Source organism: Lithobates pipiens, unplaced genomic scaffold, assembly GCF_037356315.1.
Source record: "Lithobates pipiens isolate NorthernLeopardFrog02 unplaced genomic scaffold, aLitPip1_a1.2 Scaffold_13, whole genome shotgun sequence".
Lineage (NCBI taxonomy): Eukaryota > Metazoa > Chordata > Amphibia > Anura > Ranidae > Lithobates > Lithobates pipiens.
Genome location: NW_027507718.1, coordinates 241,777,137 through 241,793,976, shown reverse-complemented (window position 1 = coordinate 241,793,976; position 16,840 = coordinate 241,777,137). Strand labels below are relative to the sequence as shown.

The window sequence follows — 16,840 nt, the reverse complement described above, 5'->3', positions numbered from 1 at the left end:
TAATGTATGCCACTATGCCATCAACTCTGGGTTGCCCACTTTGAGTGTTTTTTTACGACACCCAGTGTACTATAATTACAACTTCCAGCATGCCAAACTGTCTTTGTAACTGTAAAATTAGTTATGTGCCCCCCTAACATATCTCTTATCCCTGTAGAGTTAAAAGTTACAGCCATCAGACAGCCTGTACCAACAGTCACATTCTGTGCCACATTTTTTAGACTACTAGCCAGCAAAGAAATCCCACAAAACACATATTATTAATCAGAAAATATATATTTTATTTCTAAAAATATATTCAGTTTAGGAACACAGAAACAATTATATACCTATATAACATTTTCCTTTTGTTCACCAATGTTCATACAGATTGGACAAATTAGGGCTTGTCTAATTCCAAAACAGTTAATTGATATTGTGTTTTATCTGCTCATTTCTTGGTATACTGTATATGAAATCCAATATACTTATTTAAGAAAATTGTGTGATTTGTTGAATTAAAAGAGTTTTTTTCCCCAATCTATATTTACACTGCTCAACAAACAAGCACCTTTTTGTTATAATCAATAAATACATAAGCTTATAGTCCTAAAAAAAAAAGAGAAGTGTTAACTCTTTTCCTGCCAATGCAATTTATGGTGGGCATAATCAATATTGATGGATGGAGAATGTGAAAAACTGGTGGCGGAAAAAGGTTATGATGACAAGGTATCCATGTGTAAAATCTTTAAAATCTCTATAACAAATAGGCACATACAGAAACAAATGGTAATTGCTGTTTAGACTGCCCTATGTACATAACAGCAAATGCTCTACTGAATACAAAAGAATAACATTACATTTCAAAATTAATCATAAAATAATAATAATGGACACCAGTTTTGCTAAACCTTTTTATAGTCGGAGCATCCTTTAGCCCTTGTACACACGGTCGGAGAATCCGTCGGAATGTGTCCTATCGGACCGCGTCGTCGTCGGATAATCCAACTGTGTGTGGTATGCATCGGACTGATTCCGTCCGAATATCCGTCCGACCCAATTTTCCAACATGTTGGAAATATTTCCCGACCAACTGGGCCGATCATGTGTAGAGAATTTTGATCGGACCAAGTGCCACGCATGTTTAGATCAAATTCCTACATCAAAGCTATTGGCTACTAGCCTGAATGTAGTCCCATCGTAATGAAATTACGTCATCACGTTCTGAAAGATCGGATTTTTCGAGAACTTTGTCCGACCATGTGTATGCAACAGTTTCGGACAAGATCCGACGGACAAAATCCGACGGGCAAAATCCGACGGATTTGGTTGTGGAAATCTCTGACCGTGTGTACAGGGGCTTAGAAGTCTAAGCTGTAAAAATCATAAAAGTTACTTATAAATCAGAAACCTGAGCCTGGGACGATGCATATACCAGCCTTGATGAAGTTAACTTCACATCAGAGGTTCCCGCATCACATCAGGGGTCCCTTCATCACATCACAGCCCCCCTTCATATCAGAGTCCTCTTCTTGTCAGAGTCTCACTTCATGTGGGAGCCCATCTCAGCAGAGTCCTTTCTATACATTAGAGCTCCCCCATCACATTGGAGGACCCCAATGACAGAGTACACCCATCACAATAGTGTCTCACCATCACCATTGAGGTGCCCCATCACAGAGCCCCCATTACAATGTCCCCACAGGTCTGGAGGAGGCAGACTGTCCCCTCCAAAATGCTAGGGGTGACCCTCCATGGCGTCTGCCCTGGATAAGCATCAAGTGTTACCATGGTGAAGGCCGGCCATCTGCTAACACCGTAGCAATGAATGATGCTATGTGGCCTACCCTAGGGCATTATTGGTTGTTATGGTTCTGGCAGATGACCTGATCCAAGGAAAACTGTGTCCTGTGCTGCTGCACCTTACGGGGAACCCAAACAACACCCCAGTGGAGATACAGTGATGTAGACATCTCTTTTATTTTAATAAACTATACCTTAACCTATTACACAGACTTAACCCCCCTGACGGTATTCCCGAGTCTGACTCGGGGTGGATTTTTCATACCAAAAGCGGTATCCCCGAGTCAGACTCGGGACTGCATCGCTGGATCCAGGAGGAGGTTTACTTACCTTCTCCCTCGCATCCAGCGTCGTCTCCCCGCTGTACGAGCGAGCCGTGTCTCGCTCGATCTATCACATCGGCGATCTCCGTGCCCTGCGAGCGTTGCGACGCACGGGGACGGAGATCGGCGCCAAATTCAAAAAATGAAACACACAGTAAACATACAGTATAATGTAATCTTACAGATTACATTGCTGTATGTAAACATTTCACATCCCCGTTGTCCCTAGTGGTCTGCCCAGTGTCCTGCATGCAGTTTTATATAATAAAAACTGTTCTTTATACCTGGAAACTGGAGATTGTCCATAGCAACCAAAACTGTCACTGTACATCAAAAATGATTTTAGAGCAGCTAGAAAACAGCGATAATAAATTAGAATCACTCGCAGAATTGAGCGACAGCGATTTGTGGGGAGATTCGTCATCAAATACTGAAAAGTAATGACAGTGACAATTCTGCAACTGAGCAAATTTCAGTGTTTTTGATGTGATTACATTATTGAATAATTTTTATTATTGTTATATTATTATTTGGTACAATTATTTATAATTATTTCTTATATTATAATTTATGATTTCATTTTTCAAACTTTATTATACCCGGGATGTCTGCTAGACTCTGGTTTGGACAGATTTAAGAGAGTTATTCCTAAGAATTGCAGGACTACAATATAAAACGCCAAATTTTCATGCAAAATAATGGTACCGCTTTTAGCACCTAAAATCCGAAATAATCGTACCGCCAGGGAGGTTAATACATTAATACATAACTAAATAAATCACACTACTTGAATGTTCTGCAGCCTGAGGTACATGTGTTGTTTTTAATATAATATTCAACTTTCCAGTTCTTGTCTTCTGTGGGATTCTGCTGATCATTGGTGCAGCCTCTGTAGTGACTCTCATTGTAGAATCTTATGCTGTTGAAATATTTACTTTGCTTCCTCTTCATAAAATGTATTTAGACAGCTAAACAGTAGTCTCAGTTTTTTTAACTGTTTTAAAATTCAGGTATTGAAGTACTATGGACTTTTCATAGATGTACCTAAAAATGAAGAGAAAGATGGTAACTTTTTTTTTTTTTTTTTTTTTTTTAATGATATGATAATTCATTGAATGAATGATACAGTCAATAAGATCTACAATACTAAATCGCAAGATACTATTTTTAAATCAAATGTGCATTGTATATTGTTAACTTTACACTGCTTAGATTTAACAAACTCCATATGCCCTAAGTCTGTGGTTAAATTGTGGCCAGGTTATGAACATTCAAATACTGTATGTACACTTTCCTATCAAATAGTAAAGAAAGGTTAAGGCTTAAAATATGCTGGGCATAACATTTTGGGAGTCATCTAAGCACCAGTGCTTCTGTATCTTGGCATTCACACATGCATAAATGTATGAGGCTTTTCCCAACATTTTTGCTTTCAGTAAACATGATGTACATGCATGCACAGGTAACAGCAGATGCACAGAAGCATATGTGTTTATATAAGTACAGTCTCATACAGGCATTGCCCTGCGCCACATGCTGTATTGGGCACCTGTGGCTTCCGAGGTGTGGGAAACTTATAGAAAATTTATGCCCAGGTTATTTTCAGCCTCTCACCATCTGAAAATATAAAAAAAACTTTATTAGCTATAGTCCAGGCACAGCTACACTTTTAAGTGTAAAACATGTTGACTGCATTGCTATCCTTTAGGATCAAATAAACTGCTAATACTTACTTATCTACAGTTCTCTGAATTTCTCTTTCTTCTTCCTCGTTTAACCTCTGCAATATTTTTTCTAAAAGTGGAAGGTTAAATTTAATGTACTGTGCTACCTGCCAAAAAAAGGAAACCAAAAAGCATATTTATAATCTTTAAATAGCTAAGAAGTAAGAATTGATGTACCAGTATGTACTTACATCACAGCTTATCTCCTCTGCCTCTCTGTCCATGAGGAACATCCTTGCTATGCTTCCTGAAGGACCTTGTAAGAGCCGCTCCCACAAAGGGCAGTCTGTGTCCTTTAGTTTTTTCTTTTCTGAAAGATAAAGATATTTTAGTACCGTATGTTTATTATGTTATAGATCATGTAATTTAACAAAGCAATAAAAAGCCTACACTATATATTAGATTGTATATGCTGAAATAATGAATTACATGAGCTTCAGTACTATGGTTTTACTATGACGATCTAGAATTACTAGGTAGAAGGAAAAAAAAGTAACGTGGATTATCAAAATGACCAATATCTAGGAAAATATTGTTTACTAAAAACGTTTTTGGGTTTACATATTATAATAGTATTCAATATATGAAAAATATTTTTTTATTTTCTTTATTTATGAATTCTATAATTCATATATTTCTCCATATTTACATGTAGACCAAACTGTCCAGTAAAAAGTAACATGTACAGGGAATGGTACAAACTAGAATTCTAATATTTTAGAATTCCTAAAATGAAATGAGATGAGTGATGAGAAGTATTTTATTTAGCTCACTGCCCATCCACTTATACTCACGTTCCCCGAACTATCCCAATAATTAATAGTAGCCATGGCAAATACCCAGTATTTCTCAGTATAGAGTAGTATGTGACCTTCTCTAATGATGTTGTCCTAAAACCTGAGAGGCCAATAACCAGGACTGTGAGATGGCACTCTAGCATTCAGGTTGTTTAGCCAGTTTTTCAACCTACCAGGGATATCCTGTTAACAGCTGTGCAGGGACTAAAAGCATGTAAAGCATCATCTTGTCCTGCCAGTTCCCATTTATGTCTATAAGCAGTTCACTTTTCAGACCCTTGGCCTGGATAAGAGTTCTTCACACTTCCATGTATTTACACAAATCTCCAGCACATTTACAGTATGTGTAACTCCCTATGTAATTAAAAGTAGCTGACAATACTGTAGCAGGCACTAAGGGGTTGATTTACTAAAACCAGAGACTGCAAAACCCTGTGCAACTTTGCATAGAAACCAATCAGTTTCCAGGTTGTTTTTTGTCAAAGCTTAATTGAACAAGCTAAAATTAGAAGCCAATTGGCTACCATGCACAGCTTTTGCACTCTCAGGTTTTAGTAAATCAACCGCTAAATATGTTCCCACATATACAGTATATAAAACACAAATAATCAATATACAGTGTCAAGCAGTTTACCTGTAAGTACAAATATTAATGCCCTATTTGCAAAACCTAATTTATCATATCCAATTTTAATGCATCAAAATCACAAAACAAAATGTCTGTGAGTATATAAAATACAATATACTATATCCAGTCCACCATTTACTTAGATCAGTGTGTATCCTGTGTATTTATAATGCTACGCTTAAAATACCTGTAGCACCCTCTAGTGTGTGCTACTTGAAGAGTAGTGAAGGTGCTCTAAGATTAAAACCTGAGTCACTGTATCTGGGTCAGTGTTACTAGAAGCCAGGTCTAGATCACTCATCCTGGCAGCTCTCTGGTTTCTCCCCGTGGTATCTTGAATATTGAAGAATGTTCTAGAACTAGAAGGAGGAGGTGGGGAGGAGCTACCATGAATATTGATGGGACCTCAGCCAATCCCCAGAAGTGGGCTGGCAGAGGGACTGAGAAAATATCATAAATTGACATGGGCCATGCCAGCAGGAGAGTCGAGTGGAAGATGGAGATGGAGTGCTGAGGAGAGGCTGTCGGTGGCCCTTGAGGGAACCCTGCCAGGGAGGGGTATTACCTCAGGCCAGAGCTCGGGAAGCTGGCCTGAAAGGATCCCACCATAGGAGGCAAATAGAGGGATGCCAGAAGAGTCAGCATGAAAGAGCAAGCAGAGACAGTGAGTAATATCAGTACAGTGCAGGGATAACACAAGCCCTGGGGAATCTTCATAGAAGTGTGCCAGTCAGGAAGGACTGGGGAAGAGTGTGCCAGTCAGGAAGGACTGGGGAAGAGTGTGCCAGTCAGGAAGGACTGGGGAAGAGTGTGCCAGTCAAGAGGGACTGGAGAAGTGTGTGCCAGTCAGGAGGACTGGGAAAGCAAGCAGCCAGCTGGTATCTTCTGCAGCAGTAGAACTGGGCTCACGGTCTACAGGGAGGCAGAAGGAGATGCAGTTTACTCCATATTGTACTACTTTATTCATAAAGGGACAGGATTTTCCCAGCCTGTAATGGGCAGATACTGAATTAACACTAAAGACTGATCAGCAGGAGCTGTACATGTGAACCAAGTTTGTGCAGAAGGAAGAAAAAAAGAGGACTTTGTGTAAATAAGGAGGGACTTGTACCCTTTGTTCATAGTTCTGGATATTTTTCAAGTTGGGCATCCCATAAATTTCCTATGCCATCGAAGTTATTAACCCCTAATAAAACAACAAAAACAAGCCAAGGACTGTTTTCTGTGTTGGAGTGGATGTAGGAAATGCTATGAGCCTGGCCATGTAGCAGTTGGGAATCGTAACTCAGCAGCTCGTACGTGGGGACGTGCTACATACCTTTCAATGATATTTAAAAAAATCCACAAATCAAGCAGCATATGGTGATTTAAAGGCACAGGACAGAGGAGGAGACAGCAGACAGTGTACAAAGGCATGAATTGCAAGTGCAGTACTAAAAATACACAAGATGCACACAGATTTGAGTAAATGGTGGACCGGATATAATATATTGTAATTTAAATATTCAGGGATATACTGTATATATTTGTGGGGATTTGTGGATATTCTTGAAAATCATTGACAGGTATTGCAAGTGTGGTGTTATAAATACACAAGATACACATGGACTTGAGTAAATGGTGGACTGGATATAGTGTATTGTATTTGATATACTCACAGACATTTTGTTTAATTTGTGATTTGATTTTCATTTTGATGCATTATAATTGGATATGATAAATTAGGTTTTGCATATTTGTATTTATAGGTATATTGCATGGCACTGTATTTTCATATTTCCATGGAGCTAGGGCCAGTGAGACACAGATGCCCAGACTTTCTATTGGGTGCACAATTTTGCATGACCATTGTAGCTGATTGTCACTGCTCCCATCCCGAAACTAGTTGCTAATAGCTCTCCCTTAGGTATAGATTGAACCTGAGTGTCAGTGGTGTTCTAATTTAATTATACTCAGCATTACATAGACAATGGTTTTCTTTAGCTAGTTTACTGTGTACAATTTTCTCAGAAGAACCCGATATATTTATATTCAGTACAACATTACCTAAATCTCTATTACCGCTAACCCCAAAGACATGAATAGAGTGAAAAGCAATGGAAGAAAAAACACACGGTTCAGAACTTGTCACATACAAGGGTAGTGAGATGGAGAAGAGGTGGGGGGACAGTTGGGTGCTAATGTGTGTGCTGATATGTCCTAAAATAATGGTCTCGGTTCCTCTCAGGTCATAGGCCATCCCACATACCCAGGGGACTGGGTTTTACAGAACGGTGTCCTTCTATTGATGATATTGATGCTGATGATTGTGTTTTTAACCCCTTCTTGTGAGTTGCCTACTATGTGTAAATATATGTTTTACTTCAATACTACTTCTTACAGGCTGGCTCATTGTCATCTGGAGAGAAGGGATGTAATCAACCCTGTGGAAGCTTCAAAACAATGAAACATGAAGCTTACGCATACTTAGGACTGAAGAGCAATTGAGCATCAGGAGAGCATGGGGAATGTAAGTATTTGGGTGTACATTGTATGCCCAGGACTTGCTTCTCTGTCACCCTTGCTTCATGGATGAAATTGCCAATACCAGCTATCAGTTTTACAGCCAGATACTGCTCTGTGGTTCAGGAGGGTTAATGACAGTTGCTGTGTGAATACAGCCTGCAAAGAGGCAGGCTTCTTTCACAACTAGCCACCAGCAAAATAACTTGGTATACAGTTGTGCTCACAAATTTGCATACCCTGGCAGAAATCATGAAATTTTGGCATTGATATTGAAAATACGACTTCATGCCAAAATACTGTCTTTTATTTAAGCCATTTATGATCACATAGTTGTTTGGATCCTTTTTGAATCATAACGATAACAAAAATCACCAAAATGGCCCTGATCAAAAGTTTACATATCCTGGAATGTTTGGTCTTGGTGCAGACACACAAGGTGACACACACGGGTTAAAATGGCAATTAAAACTGCCAGAAGAATTGTTCAAGATACAAAGACCAACAGGTAACCTCAGGAGAAATACAGACTGCTGAGGAAAAGGATGGTGTGGTTGTTTCAAGGAGCACAATACACGATACTTAAACAAAAGTTAGCTGCAAGTTGCCAGAAAGAAGCCTTTATTGCACCAATGCCACAAAAAAGCCCGGGGAGGTGTGTTAAGGTGTTGTCCGGCATATTGTAACCGGGCTGTTTTGTGACATTGGCACAGTAAGGCTTCTTTGTGGCAACTGGACCATGCCACTCATTTTGTTCAAGTATCGTTATATTGTGCTCCTTAAAAACTACCACGCTGTCTTTTTCCAGAGCAGCTTGTATTTTTCCTCTGTTTTTTGTATCCTGAACAATTCTCCTGGAAGTTGTGGCTGCAAACTTTCTTGGTCTATCTGACTTTGGTTTCAAGAGATCCCTGATTTTTCTACTTCTTAATAAGTGATTGAACAGTACTGGCTGGTATTTTCAAGGCTTTTGATATCTTTTTATAATTTATTTTATTTTATTAAATATATATTTATTTTATTAAATAATTTATACACAGACACCAATTGTAACTTAAAAAGCCACAGATGTGGGGAAATAAACCTTGAATTGCCATTTAAGCTGTGTATGCCACCTTGTGTTCTTGTATCAAGGCCATACATTCCAGGGTATGTAAACTTTTGATCAGAGCCATTTGGGTGATTTCTGTTATCATTATGATTTAAAAAGGAGCCAAACAGCTAAGTGATAATAACTGGCTTCATATGATCACTATACTTAAATAAAATACATTTTTTTGGCATGAACAGTCATATTTTCAATATCAATTCCAATATTATATGATTTCTGCCAGGGTATGCAAACTTTTGAGCACAACTGTATGTAGGTATTCAAAGACCTGTACATTGGGTAGATACAGAACCACCCAGCAACACACAATCCAGCATAAGAGGATGAATTGTGTAGGTCAGGACCCAACAGTCTTTCTACACTTTTATTATAAGGGAAAGTGAGGTGCACATTTTGAACTGAGAGGACAACAGGTTTGAAAAAGGTGTGAAAGTGGCCATCTAAATCAAACTAGAACAATTATCCCTAAAGAAGCCTGGGGCTATTGAACACGATCTTTTACCAATATAATGGTCTCTTAACATATTTACTGCAGTCGTTTGACAGCTATTACCTTAAATATTTAACACCAGCTCAAGAAGTCATGGCACCATGGTGAATGTATTAGGTATATAAGAACATGGTGGTTTTCTTGTTCAATATTTTTATTGAGTTTCAAGCACTTTACAATAGTCAAAAATACTAACACAATTATTTAAGGTTCATAGAACTTAGCAAGGTGTATGCAACACAACAACAAAAAAGCGATATACAGTAACAGAAAACACATTGCGTTGCTAATATATATAACAATTCTTTTTTCAGTTACCAAGAACAAACCTAAGCACAGTAACATTCATGACCAACCTTAGCAACCAAGAACAGGGTCTATAAATTGAAGGCGTCATGCGTGATAACCTGGTGAACACATCAACATCGATCAGAGGTGAACAACAAGAGGACACGGAGGCAGGGCTGGACTGGGACAGAAATTCGGCCCTGGACGTCATCCAGACCGGCCCACTTACGTTTTGAGTGTCCCATCAGCATCCCCTTTACATCAGATTCTCATCAGCAGCCCCCTTACATCAGAGTCCTATCACCAGCTCTTTACATCAGAGTCCCACCACAAGTTCCTTACATCAGAGTCCCACCACCAGCTCCTTACATCAGAGTCCCACCACCAGCTCCTTACATCAGAGTCCCACCACCAGCTCCTTACATCAGAGTCCCACCACCAGCTCCTTACATCAGAGTCCCACCACCAGTTCCTTACATCAGAGTCCCCTCACCAGCTCCTTACATCAGAGTCCCACCACCAGCTCCTTACATCAGAGTCCCACCACCAGCTCCTTACATCAGAGTCCCACCACCAGCTCCTTACATCAGAGTCCCACCACAAGTTCCTTACATCAGAGTCAGCTCCTTACATCAGAGTCCCACCACCAGCTCCTTACATCAGAGTCCCACCACCAGCCCCCTTACATCAGAGTGTCCCCCTCCCACATGTACTCACGGTTCTAAAGGCAGCCTCTCTTCTTCCTCTCTCCAGTCATGTGATAACAAGCGATAGGGGAGAGAGGAAGGAAAGTCTGCTGAACGTGTCTATCTCCCCCTGCAGGCTGGAGGGAGAAGAAAGCCTAATGCTCTCTCCAGCATATCTCGGAGACTGCTCCTCCTGACAGGAGTGAAATCGCGATCACTCACTGTCAGAGAGGAGCGGCTCCAGGACTGCACCAGACCGGCCCACTGAGCCATCGGCCCTCCGGGAATCTCCCGGTAGTCCCGATGGCCAGTACATGCCTGCACGGAGGGATGGATTTACTAAAACTGGTGCACACAGAATCTGGTGCAGTTGTGCACAGTAACCAATCAGCTTCTAGGTTTTATTATTAAAGCTTAATTGAACAAGCTGAAGTTTAAAGCAGATTGGTTACTATGCACAGCTGTACCAGATTCTGTTTGCTCCAGTTTTGGAACCACCCCCCCCCCCCCCCCCCCGCCCATGTCAAGCTTGTAAAGAGAGTAGAAAGGAACATAAGAAAGGAAGAGATAAGGATAATAAGGGGAAGGGATGCTGGGGAAAAGAAGAGGAGAGTAAAGTGAAGAAAATGGTGATTTTAAGAAACTTTGCTGTTCCCTGTCACATTCTTGGACAATCAACATTTCCCTTGACAAATTTCATGACACCATGGTGATTGGATTATGACTACTGAGTTACCCATGGGGATATAACTGCTGAGGTATATTGCTAAGAACCACGGAAGCAATTCGGATGAGTGCTAGAGAAGTTTTCAACATTACATAGCCATTCCCATTGAATGTGACTAACTACTACTAACAAAAAGTGTTTGATATATAGTGGAGCTTTTCACACTATAAAACTTCATTTATAAGACTTATGCATGCTTACCTCCTGACGCATGAATAATATATAGTGCAAATTCATTTGAGCTATTCTCAATCTGTGAGAAAAAAAAAGCAATTTAATTCCATAGGCAACAATATATAATTACAACGTTTCTTCACTCTACCTATGGTTCTTCTACAAGTGGCATAATATCAGCATTATTGGGCTTTGTACTTCCTAATATTATAAATGCCAATAATATTAGTATACTACTACTACTTATGTGAAAGTGTAAAAGCAGGAGAAATACATCACCATGATCTTACATTCTTTTCCAGATCTAAAATAGGTGTGGTTATCCATGCAAAATGGTCATAGGCCAAATTTTTTCACAGCTTGCTCCTTTCTTACAGTGCCCTGCATTTCCTCTTCATATTGGATATAATTTGGCTGTCAAAGTGTCTGGTTTCTCTTTTCTTAACCACTTGAGTAACAGCCTCGGTCACCCGTCATTATCAAGCCCTTTTCAGTTTCTAGTATTGTGATACTTTGACAGACAATTACTCTCATGAAACACTGTACATAAACAAATTTTAGGATTTTTTTGGAACCAGGTAAAGCTGTGTTTATCTTTTAGTATACAAAAAAGACAAACATATTAAAAAACAACTTGTTTTATTTACTTTCTGTAAAAAAAGGACAGTGCAAACATTCCCAAAATGACCCATTTTGGAAAGTAGACACCACAAAGCAATCTCATAACTTTTTGCCACAATTTTCTTGAAGTAAAAAAAACATGCTGATATTAAGGTGGTTAAGACATGGAGCTTAGTAATGGTCCACTAGATACAGCGCATACTGGTCATAAACAGGGGGAGGAGGTGGTGAAGGGGTTAATGTGCAAATGCCCAGGATAAAGGAGGTGATGAGTTAAAACGGTTGTTGTGTTTTTTTTTTTCCAACCTGCAAAGAAAAAGGCATAATGAGCTAGTATGCACCGCATACTAGCTCATTATGAAATACTTATGTAGCGGGGTCTCTTTAAGGACTATAAAACTACTGTTCCCAGAACCCCGCTGGTTCCCAGGATGTTTTGAGTTATGTCTCAAAGACTCATGGGGGAGGATATATAAGGAGGGGGAGAGGCCTAGTTCTTCCTCTTTGGACACCCCCCTCTCTTCAAGCAAGAGGAGATCTGTGCTGAACTGCTGAGGCACAAGGCCTGAAGCCTGGGCCTTGTGCTCTTTTCCAAAGAGCTCTCTGCCAGCCTAGTTGCACCTGAGAGACATTTTCTCATTCCTTGCTGCAGTACACCAGAAGGATTGAAGACTCGGAGGTCGGTGGATTCCTGTTCCTAGACGAAAAGGCAGAGAAACCGGACTTGGACTTGTCCGGGTGGTGAGAGCTGTTTAAAGACAGATGCTTTATCTTTATTATTCGTTTGGATTACAAAGTTGTTCTTCAAGTGCACCACCGAAAGATTGCTAGCGAATATTGTTTTACTGGACTTCCATCTAGATCAGTCAGGCCTGACTGCATAGGTAGATAGTGCTGGGTGTTAGTTTACCCATGCGGGGAAGTAGTTGAAAAAGGGCAGCGTTAGAGTTGCATAGCAATACTTTATTGTGCTGATTACTCTGTTTATCTTTATTACTGGTTACTGCAGGGACCTGCTTATGTGTTGCAAACCAAATGTTCAATTCATGTTATTCCTTTTATAAAACAACAAGTAAAGTCAGTTATATACTTTCAAAGATTGTCTATGAGCTTGAGTTACCCACGCACGCACACACACATATTTAGAGTATAAGTGATTTAATGTGTATTGCTAGATACTAACTGTGCCAGAGTGGGTAGTGCAGATTGCCGGGGGGTTGGTGGAGCTGTGCTCAGGACCCAAACCAAACTTGCGGCCCTCTTAAGTGAGGGTATCGCTATACGTGGGGGCTCGTCCGGGATTTCTGAGACAGCGGTGAACACGCCAGAGGTACCGGCATGGACCCACAGGGAGTCAGAGCATGGTGTGAAGCGGCTAAGGCCGACCCAAGTCAGTCAGTGGTCATTAGCCTCCCAGGGGAGAAATGGTCGACTGAGACCGTAGAGGAGTTAATGAAGTCAGTGTCCCCAGACCATGAACCATGGGTGATGGAGATAAAATCAGACCCAGACATCTCATATCAGTATGTGCTAGTGGAATACTGGGATGGGATGCCGGAGGCTTGCAAGCGCAACCGTGTACGGACACAAGACAACAGATCCTTTAGGTTGGCGCACGCAATAAAGGAGGAGCCTTCGCCAACGGGATCACCGCAGGCTGCGGCCCGTACCTCACCCGAGAGTCTCAGATCAGCACCGGCCACCCTTAGCGCAGAACTGTGTGCTGTCCTGTGGGAGATTGTGGCCCAGTGCAAGAAGGATCCCACAGATTACCCGATGTCGGGGTACAGAAAACTCCGGATGTTTTCAGGGAGGAAACCTGTACCTTCGGAAGAAGAGGGATTTGAAGAGTGGTTAGATAGCGCAACTCAGGCACTAGAGGAATGGGAAGTTCCAGAGTGCAGAGTGTACGCAACCTGAAGATGAGCAGGACAGACTGTAATGCGCAGGAGTACCTAGATGTACTACAGATTGTGTTTGGTGGGACAGAGAAAATCTCTGAGCTTGCTTATCAGTTAGAGCATTGCTACCAGAAAAAGGGTGAAAAACTATCAGACTACATGGGACGTTTAGATAAAATCCTGCATAGGATGATCCTAAAGAAGGGGATCAGCCCAAGAAAAGTAGATGAGGCCCGTGCTCAACAGGTACTGAGGGGAGCTCAACCCATGGATCCTATTGCATGGACACTGCGTTCCCGACTGGATGGGAAGAATCTGGAGTACACTGACCTCATCCGAATGATCAGAGAGGAAGAGGCCCTACTGGAAGAGAAAAGGGAAGAACATCTCACCGAGCCCGTCAATCAACCGGTAGCAATAGTTACACCGGCCATGACTACCGCTAGAGATAAGGAGGTGGACACTTTGAAGTTACAGATGTCCCAGGTGATGGAGATGTTGACTGCTATGATGGCGAAAGGTCAAGGGGGAGCCGAGAAACCAAGTCCTAGGAAGGAGTTGTTTCCAGATACACCAACACCAAGCCCCACTCGAGACCGAGAAGAGACGCTATGCTACAACTGCGGGGGCAGTGGCCACTTCGCCAGTAGATGTTCCAGTCCCAAGAAGAAGAAGATAGATAACCGCCAACCGGCGGGAAACGCCAGAGGGCCCCGGTGAGGGAGTCAACCGGGTGCCCATGCCTTTCAGTGAACTCCAAACTGAATAGAGGGAAGAGGAAGAGAGAAAACCAGACCCCTCAGAAGGAATGTCTACAAATAAGAAACGATAACATCCCTCAGCGGGTTTGTACTCCCATTACTGTGGGGAGGGTCAATGCATACCAGACTCGAAAGAGAATAAAGTCTAAAACCAACTGGATGAAGATGGGTCCCCAGAAGAGGGTGGCCTCAACCCGGCCCTACCCAGAAGAATTGGTCGGCCCATCCCCCACTGTCTCCATCCAGGTGGAAGGAGTCTACACGAAGGCCCTCCTGGATACTGGAGCTCAAGTGACTTTGTTGTACAGAGACTTCTATGATAGGCACTTGAGCCATTTGCCTATACAGAAGATAGAAGAGCTGGAGATATGGGGCCTGGGAGCTCAGAGTTTCCCCCACGATGGTTACTTGCCCATAAAGCTGACCTTCGATCCATCTGTGGCAGGGAAAACAGAGGTGTTTGACACCCTGGCAGTTGTGTGTCCTAGACCGCCCGGGGCCAGCAAGATGTCCCTCATCATAGGGACCAATACGGATCTGGTGCGAAGACTTCTGACCCCTCTAGTGGAGACGAGAAACCATCAAGATCCCAATATCCATCCCATGCTGAAGACAGCCTACCAACGGTTGGCCCTAGAGCAGAAGACCCCAGGAGAGGGGATAGGGAAGGTGTGGAGACTTCGGAGAGAGGGAGTGGTGCTGCAGCCCAGAGGGGTAGCCTGCCTCAGGGCCACGGTGAAGCTTACCTGGGAGCAGCCTGGCCCCTTTGTCATGCTGGAGTCCGATCCAAGGGAGGACCACTCAGGCCTGGAAGTGATACCGGAAGTGATTTCAATCAAGGCCCTGAAGAAGGCTCGAGGAAGAGTCCCAGTGAGTGTGAGAAACCCTACGGAGAGACCCATAGAGATCCCTGCCAGGATGCTGTTGGGGCAGGTGAGTCCTGCGGCCCCAGTCAGCTGGTCAGAAGTAAAAGGAACGGGTGAAGGAGGAGATGTTTGGGAGAAACTTTCCATGGAGAACCCGGACCTACCTGGAGCCTGGAAGGAGAGAGCCAAGGCCCAGCTGACTAGATGGGAGAGGATTTTCTCAAAGAATGAGTTTGATGTGGGATGTGCCAGGAGTGCCACCCACCGAATCCGCCTCCAAGAAGACAAACCCTTCAGGGAAAGGGTTAGGCGGGTCCCTCTAGCTGATCTGGAGGATCTGAGGGAGCAGCTTGCGGAGTTGAAGAAGACTGGTGTGATTCGGGAGTCTAGAAGTCCCTATGCCTCCCCCATAGTGGTGGTCAGGAAAAAGAATGGGTCGTTGAGGCTTTGTATTGACTACAGGACTCTCAACAGGAGGACCATCCCTGACCAGTATACCACACCGAGAATAGAGGATGCCCTACAGAGTTTGGCTGGTGCCAAGTGGTTCAGTGTAATGGACCTCAAGAGTGGGTACTACCAAATCCCCATGCACCAGGAAGACCGAGAGAAGACAGCCTTCATAACCCCAGTGGGATTCTTCGAATTCAACAGAATGCCTCAGGGCCTGTCTGGAGCCCCTGCTACCTTTCAACGCCTCATGGAGAAGACCGTTGGAGACATGAACCTCATAGAAGTCCTTGTGTACTTGGACGATGTCATTGTCTTCGGGAAAACTTTGGAAGAACATGAGGCCAGGTTGGAGAAGGTGTTAAGAAGACTCAGCGAAGAGGGACTCAAGCTTTCTCCCGAGAAGTGCCGGTTTTACCAATCCTCTGTGAACTATCTGGGACACATAGTGTCTGAAAAGGGAGTGGCTACAGACCCTGAGAAGTTGGAGGCAGTTACCTCTTGGCCAAGACCGACAACAGTCACAGAGCTCAGATCTTTCTTGGGGTTCTGCTCCTATTATAGAAGATTTGTGGATGGGTTTGCCCGGATTGCCAAGCCACTAAACGAATTGACTGAAGGAGAAGAGGATGGCTTGGGACCTAGGAGGGCCGGTGAGTCGGTTCAAGATCAGTGGAACCCAAGGTGTGAAGAGGCTTTCCGAACCTTGAAGAGGAGCCTTACCACGGCCCCAGTCCTGGCCTATGCCGACCCCACCAGACCATATGAGGTACATGTCGATGCCAGTCATGAGGGCCTAGGCGGAGTGCTCTATCAAGAGTATGAAGGGCAGCTGCGACCAGTGGCCTATGTGAGCCGGAGCCTGACTCCCTCGGAGAAGAACTACCCCACTCATAAATTGGAGTTCTTGGCCCTCAAATGGGCAGTAGTAGACAAACTGAAGGACTATCTCTATGGGGCGGAGTTTACCGTAAAGACAGATAACAATCCTCTGACCTACCTCTTCACT

General features: G+C 42.7%; 1 protein-coding gene across 2 annotated transcripts in view; it reads right to left on the bottom strand.

Moving 5' to 3' along the window:
- Positions 1–257: 257 nt before the first annotated feature.
- The window catches only part of RASSF6 (Ras association domain family member 6), a 90,096-nt gene continuing 73,513 nt past the window's right edge, over positions 258–16,840 (bottom strand). For both annotated transcript variants that reach the window (XM_077476427.1, XM_077476426.1), the window contains exons 8-11: positions 11,260–11,311; positions 4,021–4,139; positions 3,839–3,936; positions 258–3,149 (exon numbers count right to left, since the gene is read on the bottom strand). In XM_077476427.1, the coding sequence (XP_077332553.1) occupies positions 3,074–3,149; positions 3,839–3,936; positions 4,021–4,139; positions 11,260–11,311 (345 nt within the window). In that variant the 3' untranslated portion in view covers positions 258–3,073. The remainder of the gene's footprint in view (positions 3,150–3,838; positions 3,937–4,020; positions 4,140–11,259; positions 11,312–16,840) is intronic.